At 39.7% G+C, this 12,895-nt stretch overlaps 1 protein-coding gene across 1 annotated transcript; it reads left to right on the top strand.

Annotated features, from left to right (window-relative positions):
• Positions 1–5,695: 5,695 nt before the first annotated feature.
• LOC149172217 (uncharacterized) lies at positions 5,696–11,550 on the top strand. The gene is made up of 2 exons (XM_089426238.1): positions 5,696–7,323; positions 7,407–11,550. The coding sequence occupies exons 1-2, from the start codon at positions 5,696–5,698 to the stop codon at positions 11,548–11,550; spliced, it is 5,772 nt and encodes a 1,923-aa protein (XP_089282364.1).
• Positions 11,551–12,895: the final 1,345 nt, after the last annotated feature.

The following is a 12,895-nucleotide window of genomic DNA, read 5'->3' on the forward strand; positions in this document are numbered from 1 at the left end:
CCAAAAAAGGAAGCAATTAAAAGTAAAATAATTCAGTTACTTTATAATGAGAATAATAAGAGGGAAATGTATAATTGATTCAATTTTTTTATGCAAAATCAATATGTAAAATTAAAAAAATATTACTAATAATAATTATAATAAAATCATATAAGAAGAATGACAATGGATCTATCTACAACGAGGGTTTTGTTCTTGAACACCCTTTAGAATTCTCTTTGTTTAAAGCAAAATATGTCTTATGGATTGTTTAGGCCTACATCCAAATAGTGGTAAGGCCCAGCATGGTCATTGGCGACAATGTTTTGGACCTCTCTGTCTTGGCTCGCATCGGGACTTTGCATGGCCCTATGATCAAGGGTTCTGGATGTTTTCTCCAGCCATTTGTGAATTTTTTGCATGGCCATGGAGAACCTGAATGGAGGGATGCATATGAAACAATTCAAAAACTTTTGTCATATGGTCATACCAATACTTTGATGGCTTCTCTTCACTCTTTGAATGTTTCCTTCAATTGTTTGTTAGGACCAATTCCAAATAAGGGCGGGTTCCATAATCCTAAGACCACTTCTTGCACTCCAAATAAAGACTTGCAATGTTGGCAGGATTAGGTCAATCGATTAGATGTGGAACATGAGAATGTGTGGCTACATAACGAAGTTTGCATGCGTATGAAATTTCTCAATGATGTTAATGGGAATAACATGGAGAGCATATAGGTAGATGTGAAGAGTAGATGTATGCGTCAATTAGAGAGCATGCAGATAGATGAGAAGGGAATTCATGTGCATACTTATTTTTAGATCTTTATCAAACTTCTCTCTGGGCATTCATTCCTCCTTGGGGTTTACCCCACAAATTTGTTATGGGAACTCAAGCTTGACCTAAAGCTCTATGTGGATATTCCCTTAGACATTTAATGCCTACCTTTCGAAGGTAAGCAGTTGGATGATTCACCCTCTCTTTTAGTCTATAATATTGAAAAATATGCAACTATCTTTATGGACCTTTGTTAATGAGGGGGCCTAGGGGGAAAGCTAAGTCTATAATATTGAAAAACATGTCACTATCTTTATGGTCCTTTGTTTACAAGGGGGGCCCGGGGGCAAGATTTCCATATCTTTGGCCTTTTCTTAAAAGATGTTGTGCATGCATGACCCTCCCCTTAGGAAGCTCAATCCCAGATGACTTTTAGGCTGTTCCTGTTTGGAATTAAGGAAGTTCCCTATCTAGAAATCGCTCACCCTTCCCTTGAGAATCTCCATCAGATCTATGTAGTTCAACCCTTATCTTTTGTTTTAATGGTTTATGTACCCACTCGATTGATCTTTACCAATGGATATATTCTTCATGGACCAAAGATTGCAAGGTTATTTACTGCAAAGGTTTATTCATTATGGCTTTTGTTGAATAGGAAGACTACTAGAAAGTTTTATCAGAAGGGTCGTGGTTCTGGGGCAATGTCAGTCTATTTCTAACCCCTTGGTTTCCATATTTTAACCCTGCTTCAATAATCATTACCAAGTTGCCAATATGGGCTCAAGTTCCTAGCCTGCCTACTCACTTGTGGAATTTCTCAGTCTTTTGGGGCATTTGAAATACTCCTGGTCATTTTGTTGCAATTGATTCTTCTTCTAGGTATCTTGGCATATACACCTATGGTAGAATATGTGTTGAAATCGATAGTAGTAAAGGATTGCTAGATCAAATCAACTTAAAAATAGGTGATTTTCACTAGAGCTGAGCTCTGAAATATGAGGATACTACTTTTCGCTATCACTTTTGTCAGCAAACAGGCCATTTACATAATTCTTTCCCTCTCTTCAAATCTCACCAAAAGCAGAATACTCAAAATTCCAATGGAAAAAATTGGAAGCTCTATGCCCTGCCTCCTGTCGAGGATGAAGCTTCCTCTATTTCAGAAAATAAATATGGAGGATCTGATGATGAAATGCATTCGGTGGACAAGGTATAGAATTCTGATCCTCAAAAGTTTTCTGAGGACCCTAGTGTGAACCATATTCTTTCGACTAGTACATAAATAGTTAATAATGTTTCTTTGAGCACATTAAGTGAGTTCATGTGTCGACTTCTCAAGACTCTGATACATATTCTCCTTCAACACACAAGGATAATCTTCATATTTCCTTGAGAAACCAACCTTCCCAAGGCGAGGTCACAATTTTGAAAAAGAAAAGAAAGCAAGCTCGCTCTAAGGACGGACCCCAATTTGGATGATTCTCTTTAGGAATTGTTTCTTTTGTTCCCCTATAACTCAATGTTTGATATTCTCAGTCTTGTACATCTTAGCGATGTTCTTATTAGTATATGGCACACTATGTGAGGAAAAGGATAAGAGTCATGATTATATATTATGTATTTTAGTTTCAATTCATCAATAAAATTCACTTAACAAAAAAAATTAAAATTAAAAAAATAATAATATGGGTCATAATATTACAATGCACATGTTAAACAAAATATTTCACTTTTAATTATATAAATATGGTTAAACAAAAAACTATGTATATATTGTATAAAGTAATTGAAAAGAATAAAATGTTATCATTCAAACATTTCAAGTAGCCTCACTTTTCTACTTTTTGGCTGTTTTTTTTTTTTGGTATATTTTTTTGTCAATTTTGTATGAAATCCAACAAAGATTTGTCAAAATTGCAAGTTTAAGCTATGTACACTACACAATCCAAGTGGCTAGGGAGTTTTTCAAGGCACTAAATCCATTTATGCATTCAAAAATGTAATTTAAACATTGCAAATTTATGTTGTGTAGTCTACAAAATCCAAGTGACCAAGGGGATTTTAAAGGCATTGAATCACTATATATATATATATATATATATATATATCAGAGAGAGAGAGAGAGAGAGAGAGAGAGAGAGATCCATTTTAACCACAGATATATCAGACCCCAAGGAAGACCAAATTTCTCATGCTACAAACCTTTTAATCAAGTTTTGCACTCTAAATTAAGTTTGTAGTTCGAAAGTTTTGATCTCTTTTGAAGCTTACTAGATTAGTGGTTAGGATTGATCTATACTGGTTTTTTTACATTTCGGTTTTTTTATGACAATTTTATTAGTTTTATATAAAACTTAAGAAAGATTTGTGGAATTTTTATATTTGAGTTTTGTAGTCATTATAATTTTACTGTTTTAAGAATCTTTCAAAAGATTTAAATATATTTATGCATTCAAAATATAGTTTATCCAAAAAATGTCCAATATATCTAAAAATATACTTCATAGATATCATTCTCAAATCACATTAAGTAATATGTTTTTCGCAAATAACAAGTACAACAAAGTACTCCTACAAAGTGAAAAAAGGTGTGTAGTTTTTTTTTTTTTTGGTTTGAAAAATCAGTTTGAAGGAATTCAAAGGGTATATTGAAGAAAAATTAACATTAATTGATGCCCAAAAAAAAGTTATGGCAAATTTCCCAAGGTCACCTGTTTGGGATGTAATTCAGGAGCATGCAGAAACCCTAAATGTCTTAGATTGTATCTCCGGAAATAGAGTGAAACAAGATTTGAAATTTGGGCTCGAGCTTCAACAATATTTTGGCTCAAATGGGTTTTTTTTAGCTTGTAAAACTTCGTAGAGAAATAGTTATAGTGAAAATGCCACGATAACCTGTTTGGAGCAGTGAAACCCTAGAATCCAAAGGTCTGATACCAAATGTTCTGAAACCAACTCACAAAAAGATAGAAAACATAGATCAACGACTTCAAAATCAGCGTCTTCGAGGGGGGCAACTTCCTTTACATTACACAAATGAACAATTCTTGGATGATACAAATGACAAAATGTCCTTTCTATATATAAGAGTCTAAGGGGTCACAATATAATCAAAGTCAACATAACAATATTAATATAAGGGCACAACAATTACAATAGTGGGCTTCTATGGGGCACAATAATAACAATATGGGGACAATAGGGGCACAATAATAACAATGAGGGCTACAATGACAATAGTAATGGGGGAATCACTAGTATTATAGGGACCTAACATAAATCAAATTATATGTGTTTCCACATAGGTTATCATGTCTCCAGAGAATAGAACCCAAGTTGACAAGTAACTAAACCCACTAACTACCACTCGAGCTAGTTTCCTTAGATACTTTTTATCTTATTCTCTTGATTTAAGCAAGTTTTTTTCCATTGAAAGTATGATTATAAATATATATCTTATGTATAAAATAACGTTATACAACATGGATATCAAAAGGTTTCCTAAAATTGTTTCTAATTGTGGCCAAAACCCTCACTTTTGACTCAAGCAAGGGTGGCATAAGGATGTTTAATCTTGGCTGGACCACTAGAAAATAAAGGAGGAGATCATATTGTATAATGCAGATAATATTAAAATATTATTACTTTCAAATTAGGAGAAATTGTGGGGAAATAAAGAGCTAGAGGGAAAAAGGAAACTGAGATATTATAAGGAGGTGATCAATCTTAATCTCACAAACCAAAATTATCTTTCGATCTTGGCTAGTGTTTAGGAAAAAATGAACATTTCCAATATAAGAACTGTTTTTCATAAGCTTCATAGTAAAACCAGGAATTGATTGATTCCCAAAATGTCATGGGATGAAAGAGTTTGTCACTTTTGCAATCCTAAGAAGGTTGAAGATGAAAATCACTTTATCTTAAATTGTCCATCTTATACTCACATTTGATTTAATTTTCGGAATATTCGTTACATTATGAACCTTGACATATAGTTTGGAGGACCATTTAAATCTTAGTGGATATTAATCATCACCATCATCATAGCCTTGAGGGTTAGCTCAATTAGTTGAGTTCAAGTCGCTAAAGAACCTTGCTATTGGGAGGTCACATGGTCAATTCTTCTCAACATCCTCAGAGTTAGGCCCTTGAGGGATAACTCAAGTGGTCTAGAGAATATATATATATATATATATATATATATATATAGCTTAAACTCAAGTAACTCAAGTTTTTAAAAGTATCTGCTAAATTTTGGCTAAAATTAACCAAAAAACGCCTTGAAAGTACCATTTCTTCTATTTGGTGCACCTTGAGGGTTAGCTCAATTAGTTGCCTTGAAAGTGGCCTTGAGGGTTAGCTCAATTAGTTGAGTTCAAGTCGCTAAAGAACCTTGCTATTGGGAGGTCACATGGTCAATTCTTCTCAACATCCTCAGAGTTAGGCCCTTGAGGGATAACTCAAGTGGTCTAGAGAATATATATATATATATATATATATATATATATATATATATATATATATATATATATATATAGCTTAAACTCAAGTAACTCAAGTTTTTAAAAGTCTCTGCTAAATTTTGGCTAAAATTAACCAAAAAACGCCTTGAAAGTACCATTTCTTCTATTTGGTGCACTATGGGAAGTTCTTTGATATTGTTGCCAGTTGTTGATGATCACTCGTTTATCAGAAGTTTGGGACGGGGGGAACCGGCAGGAGAGGAAATGGGCACGCGCAAGGGACAAGGCTAGGGTTTACAGGCATATTCTAGGGTTCGTAGGGCATCTGCACAGACGGTTCCACAGGGCGGAAGCACCGACAGCTACTCGACAGCTCCTGGACGGTTACGGTCACGGACTCAGCTTTCGCCACTGCTACAGCTACACTATCGAATTTCTCGCCTGTCCCTTTCTGTCACCGACATTATTCAGTTATGGATCGTTGGGAGTATGAAGAGGTTGATTATTCGGCGGATCCCACACCGGAGAACGTCATATTTGGGACTCCGCATTTTATCTCTCGCTCACTAAACCCCCATTCCGCTTCCTCATCTGCCCAGCCGCATCAACCTACACCTGCATCTGCACCTCTCTCTGCTGTCGTTCACCCTCCTGTATCTCCGCCGTTTGAGGTTCCTCCGCTCTCGCCTGGGGCACTACAATTTCTGGCCTCCAACACTCCGCCATCACCTTCATTTGATCCTCTGGCCACTATTCCATCGGTGATCCCCCCTCCGCCGATCTCTACACCTGCTACATTCGCATCGGCCTCTGGTATTCGCCCATCGGGATGCTTTGAGACGCCGGCGGTATCCTCCTTTCCCACTAACCCGTCTCCCCGGGAGGGCATCACAAACCCCCTGGTTGATCATCCGTCGGCCCCTCGCTCTGGATCTAAGAAGGTTAAGTGCATCAGATCGACGGCAAGAGATATCTCCATCAAATTTGACGAAGCAAAACCGCTTGGCGAATATATGGACATTGCAAACACTGTGTTGGTTGGGCACGTCAGGGGTCGATCATACTCGAGGCAGAGACTTAATCTTTGGGTTAAGGAGATCTGGGGTGGAGTACTTTTTGATCTACCAGAAGTCCATGTCCTCCCCAGAGGTTGGTTCTCTCTTAAATTCTCCAAGGTCAGCCAAACAGAACTTGTTCTGGGTCGATATTGGCACATCGAAATGGCCCCTGTTCTTCTCAAGCGATGGAACCCTCTCTTTGATCCAGAACGAGAACAGCTAGGTGCCGGTCCAATCTGGGTGAGACTCCCTGGCCTTCCAATTCCATTCTGGGACGAGGAAGTTTTCATTAGGGTTGGGAATGCCCTAGGGACATACTTGGACTATGATCGCACCTATGTGGAATCTGGGCATCGTACACTGGCTCGGATTTTGGTTCATTTGGACACTCGAGAGGGACTCGAGGAACAGATCACGCTTCAATGGGGCAGGTGTATTCGTGTTCAACTGTTGGATTATGAAGGCGTACCATATCGGTGCAGGCGATGCCACAAAGTGGGGCACCTCGCAAAGGACTGTCCCCTCAATAAGAAAGCTGCAGAATCAGTGAAAGGCACCCCGGCATCAACGAGGACTGCTTCCCCCATCATATCTCGTCCGCCGTCTGCTGGTCCGGCCCTATCGACTTCTCCACCTGCGAGCGACGCTGATCTCCGGAGATCCTCGCCACCAAAAACAAGGGCTCGCTCGGCGGCAGAAGCGGGTATGACCTCTGTTTCTTTTACTTTGCATTCATCTTCAAATGCATTTCATGACTCGGGTTCATCTGCACATATCCCCATGATCCCCTGCTCTCTATCTCAACCTCTCACTTGCACCGACCCTATTATCTCTACATCTCTTGGGTCCTTTACCTCCCCGTGTCCATCCTCCCCTCCCCACCCGTATTTCCTTAGGTCTCGGAACACATCAAAGGATCAGGCTGTCGGACACTCGGGGCTGGGCATTATCATTCCTGAGGGGACATCATTGAATTCCAGAGGGCGAAAATCGCACCTTTCCAAAGCCATCAAACAAGCAGGGGCTGAGGTGGTCTCGGGCCGGCAAGCAACCATAGACGGGGTCCTTAGAGCAGGACACACCCCGAGAGGTGTTCCCCCATGAAGTGCCTTTCATATAACTGCAGAGGTCTGGCTAGTTCCTCCAAAAAACTAGCCATGAAGAGGCTCATTGCCACTGAGCCGATTGACATTATCATGCTTCAAGAAACCCTTTGCTCCGCAGATCAAATTATTGGTGTTATGCAATCTTTGGTCCCTGGATGGAACTTCTTTGCTAATGATGCTGTGGGTCGATCTGGAGGCATCGCCATCGGGATAAATCCTCGTTCCATCAAGCCCATCTCAACCTGGGGAGGTGCTGGTTTCATTGGCCTGGATTTCTTCTCGGCGGAACTTGGTAAGGATCTAAGAATTGTCAATATTTATGCCCCATGCTCCCAGAGAGAAACATTTTGGCGGAATACACTTCAGATGCCCCTACTAAATGAGGACCATGTTATTATAGGAGGAGATCTCAACTTTTCTCTGGGTTACAGGGAGTCATGGGGCACTGAGGCTCAAATTGACTCTATCACTGATTATATGACAAATCTCCTGGAACAATCAGATTTCTCGGATATACCAGTGCAGCGTCTGCTACCTACTTGGCGGAATCGAAGGGTAGGGGATGCTGCGCTTGCACGAAGACTTGATAGATTTCTGTTAAAGGGTCCTCTTCTGCAACAACTTCACCTATACAGGCAATGGGTTGGCTCGGGGGGGATATCGGATCACAATCCGATATACCTGGAGATTCTGGGACCTTTTAAGAAACCCAAGGCACCCTTTAAATTCAATCCTTCTTGGCTGAAGGATCCGGCATACATTCAGATGATAAAAGATTTCTGGGCCTCTCATCCCATCAATGAATCTGTTCCCCTTGCTAAAGGTTTCTGTAGGAACCTATCAGAAATTAAGCATTGTTCTATTAAGTGGGCAAGGGAGAAATTTGATCGGGAAACAGCGGTGCTATCCCAGATTGAAGCGGACTTAAGTTCATTAACAGATGACAGAGGACAGGGCTTCTTGACTGCTGCGGACAAAACTAGGCTTATTGACCTTGAAAATCAAAAAGCCAAGATCCTCAAAGAGAGAGAGGAATCCATTAGATTAAGGAGCCGAGCCTTATGGATTCAAGCTGGGGATGACAACTCAAAGTTTTTCCACAACTATGCAAAATGCAGGAAGGTATCTAATACTATCTGGAAATTACCCACCCCGGATGGAGACATCGCGGACAATTTTAATAAACTGGCACAGCTGGGCATATCACATTTCAGGAACCTCTACAGGCGTCCGCGTGAAGAAAGCTTACTTGATATTATTAATATAGCTAATCACTTCCCGAGATTTGTGGAAGATGAAGATGTGGAGACCCTTACTGACCCGGTCACTGCTGAGGAGCTAGAAGGAGTTCTGAAATGGTTCAAGAAAGACAAGAGTCCAGGGCCGGACGGATGGACTATCGAATTCTTCATTGCCTTCTTCGACATTCTGGGACAGGACTTGCTTCAGGTGGTTGAAGAAAGTAGGACATCTGGATCTATATACCATGCCATCAACTCTACATTTATCGCTCTTATCCCCAAATCTGACTCCCCTGCATCTTTTGATGACTACAGACCCATTTCTTTATGTAACTGCCTCTATAAAATTATTTCGAAGACCATTGCAAATCGTCTTAGACCGATCCTCTCTCGTTCCATTGGCCCGCAGCAATTTGCTTTTCTAGAATCTAGACAGATCCATGAGGCCATTGGACTAGCACAAGAAGCCCTCCATTCCATCTGGTCAAAGAACTTAAAAGCCATCCTTCTCAAAATCGACCTATCCAAAGCATTTGACCGTGTCAGCTGGTTATATCTCAAAATGATTCTCATTCATCTGGGTTTCCCACATGCCTACATTACCTGGATCATGGCCTGCATTACCACACCATCTTTCAGCATTCTTATCAATGGTTCGGCCACTGACTTCTTTCACTCTGAAAGGGGTCTAAGACAGGGATGCCCTCTATCACCTCTCCTCTTCTTACTGGTCATGGAAGGCCTCAGCCGTCTCTTGGAATCTGCTATGCGTTCTGGAGACATTAGGGGACTCCGCATCTCGGATCACTGTTTTCTCTCTCATCTACTTTTTGTAGATGATGTTCTTATTCTTCTAAATGGCAGTGTGCGTGACTCTCGATCTTTCTTAAAGATCCTACAACTGTTTTCCTCTGCTACGGGTATGGTACCTAACCAGCTGAAATCTACCATTACATGTGCTCGCACATCTGTTCAGGAGACCCAGACCGGCCTTCAAGCTTTCCCATACTCTGTTCACCCCCTGGATCGAGGTCTCAAATATCTGGGATTCAACCTTAAACCGACTTGTCAAAGGATTGCAGACTGGGTCTGGTTGGTTGCCAAATTGGAGAAAAGACTTACTAGTTGGAGCTTCAGATATCTCTCCAGGGCTGGTAGGCTTGTGCTCATAAAGTCTGTATTAGAAGCTACCCCTGTGTTCTGGATGGCTTTAGCCTGGATTCCTAGGAACATCCTGGGACGTCTACAACAGCTCTGCAATAGATACCTCTGGAATGGGAGACAGGATAAAAGATTTTTTGCTTGGGTAGGATGGAAGAAAATCACACTGCCTAAAAAATGGGGTGGCTGGGGTCTAAAGGAACTACCTGAATTTGCAAAAGCACTTGCTGCCAAGATGGGGTGGATTCTGCTTACCGGACAAAATCTCTGGACACAGGTAGTTTATCATAAATACATTTGGCCCCTCAATATATTGGATTGGGCCCGTCTCCCAACTTGGTCAACTTCGGGATGCTCATCGGTATGGAAGGCTCTGATCCAATCTCTGCCTCTCATACGGAACAATCTTGCTTGGCGCATAAATGATGGCTTGACAGGTCGCATTGGCCTAGACCCTTGGATTAACTGTGGGGGGAGACACATCCTTACTCCAGATCTTATCCTACACCTACAGGCCCGGGATATCCGTCATTTTGCTCATATTGCAGACCAGCAGCGCACTGATATATTTTCACAGGCTTGGAAATCCGCCCAGCAATTGAACCTTCCATTACATTGGCATCAGGAGTGGGATCGTTTCACTGAGGCATTAACTGATTCACACATCCGTATCAAGCAAGGCCCGGATGAGCTCATATGGTGCGCTGCTGAACATGGTGTATATGCTCCTAAACTTGGATATACTGCTCTTATTTCTCACAGAATGCCTGACCAGTTGCAGCCATGGTGGCAAGCCATATGGAAACTAAAGGCCTCTCCCCGGTCAAAACTTTTCTTTTGGTGCGCTCTCAAAGGCACTGTACCCACAGGGGAATATCTCACTCGCAGAGCCATATTTGGCCCCTCTTGGTGTGTCTTCTGTAAACAGTCAACAGAGACACAGGATCATCTATTTCTCTTTTGTCCTATCATCGTCAACCTCTGGATTAACATCTGCAATTTGCTGGGTATCGCTGTCGATTGGACAGGGCATGACATTGGGAGTGCATGGGATAACTGGGCACACCGTCATCCGGGCACAAAACTACAAAATCTCCCCCCTGTAGCTACCTGGCATATATGGCTTGCGCGGAACCGGTCTATTTTCGATGACAGAGCGATAATTTGGGCTCGGGTTGAGGCCTCCATCATAGCAGCATATCACGAATTACCTGATCCCCCTCCCCCGAGACCGCGTACCATACAACCCATGCCCGAAATCGACAGAACTGTCCCGTGGGCATATTTTGACGGAGCAGCAAATCAGGAAGGATGTGGCGGGGGTTTTATTCTGCACATAAATGATCACCACCGATTCCTTGCCAAAATTGGTTTTGGCATTGGATCGAATAACTTTGCTGAGCTATCTGCTGTCCACAATCTACTTCAATTTGCATTATCGCATCAACTTACAAGCATCAATATATATGGGGACTCATTGGTGGTTGTTAACTGGATTAACAACATTACTACATGTCACTCACACACTCTCAGCAATTTATTACACGATGCTCTCATTCTCAAAGCTGCTTTTAACGTCTGCACATGTTTTCATATTTACAGAGAGCATAACAGCGATGCTGACAAATTATCCAAAGAGGCCACGCTACTTCCCAGAGGCGAGGGGATAATAATAGAACAGAATGGAGCAGAGGAGTACCAATATTACCACAGGCCATTCATAGAACAAAGGGAACAAAGGGACAACAGTCCCAACAGATGATTGATGATGGCATTTTTGTTTTTTGTTAACAGAAACATATAGATCACGGATACTATGTTATATAGCAGAGTCCTTTAATGGACATTGGACAGTTTGTACAGCCTGATGATGAACACAGAAATAATTTTTTGCATATTCCTACAGAACAATACCTTGAAAAAGGGATTTTTGTATGAACAATACAGCAATGCCTCGGCATCTACTTATGTAATTTTCAAATATAAATGAAAGTTACTGATTTTTCCAGTGGAAAAAAAGATCACTCGTTTATCATCTACAAAATGTAGGGAAGTACTTTGGAGTTTTTCGTGCTTTCATTCTAAGTAAATAAATAAATAATAATTAAATGAAATTGTATTAAATTTTAATGTTGTCTACTTATTTTTTAATATATACTTTAAATGAAAGTATATGATATAAAAAAAGTGTGCATTCTAACTTTTAGACAAAACAACTTTGCAAACCTCTTTTGGAGTGAATATAGATTTGATCCCTCTTCGCTCTTGGTAGATCTAGAGTTAAGATGGATCTAGGTTGGTTTAATTTCCCCAAGTTAAATAGGATATATTCTACATGAATACCATGAGTCATTTTTAATTTTATTATTATTTTATTTTTATAGGGTTATTTTTATTTTTATTTTATTTTGAACAAGTTAAAATGTTAAACATTACATTAATCTTCTTCTTTTTTGATGTAATTTAACTTATTCAAAATGCTAAACATTACATTACATCTCTATCATACTAGAGCCCCAAAATAAATTTTTTGACCATAATTTGGTGATACAATTTCAATCAAGATTGTGATTTTTTGTTGTTTATGATACATTTTTTAATGTAAAAATAGATTTAGCGCCTTGAAAAACTTGTAGGACACTCAAATTATACGAATTAAACAACTTAAACGTAAAAAAATATTACATTGAATTAATTTAATTATTAATGAATTTAATATCACATCGTTGAATAATAAAAATTCAAACTTGTTAATCAATAATGTTTAATATAAAAAATAAAAGTAAATATACTAGCATTTGCACCACATGCTGCAAAGGAAACACCGTAAGACATAAATATAAGAAAAGAAACTTACATACATAAATATAAGAAAAAAACTGACATCAATGCATTTCGGTTTTAGTGAACTCTTCAATCATCGACAGGGAAAATGAGTCTTCACACATTGCTGTTGTTATTCCATTTGCCCTCATGATGAGTGAAGAGTTCACTTCCATGCTTACACAATGATAAACCCAGAAACCAATAACGCACTGCACAACCTAAATCTTTTAGCTAGTACCAACAACAATTTTTATCCAAGAATGCATTGTTATTGTGCAGTT

Source organism: Pinus tabuliformis, chromosome 4_2 (genome assembly GCF_031772625.1).
Source record: "Pinus tabuliformis cultivar Carrire ecotype Pingquan chromosome 4_2, CPIR1, whole genome shotgun sequence".
NCBI lineage: Eukaryota > Viridiplantae > Streptophyta > Pinopsida > Pinales > Pinaceae > Pinus > Pinus tabuliformis.

What these genes read in the sequence shown, in the direction of transcription:
- LOC149172217 (XM_089426238.1), top strand. Translation starts at nt 5,696, where the DNA reads ATGGATCGTTGGGAGTATGAAGAGGTTGATTATTCGGCGGATCCCACA. An exon ending in GCTGAGGTGGTCTCGGGCCG is followed by an intron (nt 7,324 to 7,406) that starts GCAAGCAACCAT and finishes ATATAACTGCAG; the next exon opens with AGGTCTGGCTAGTTCCTCCA.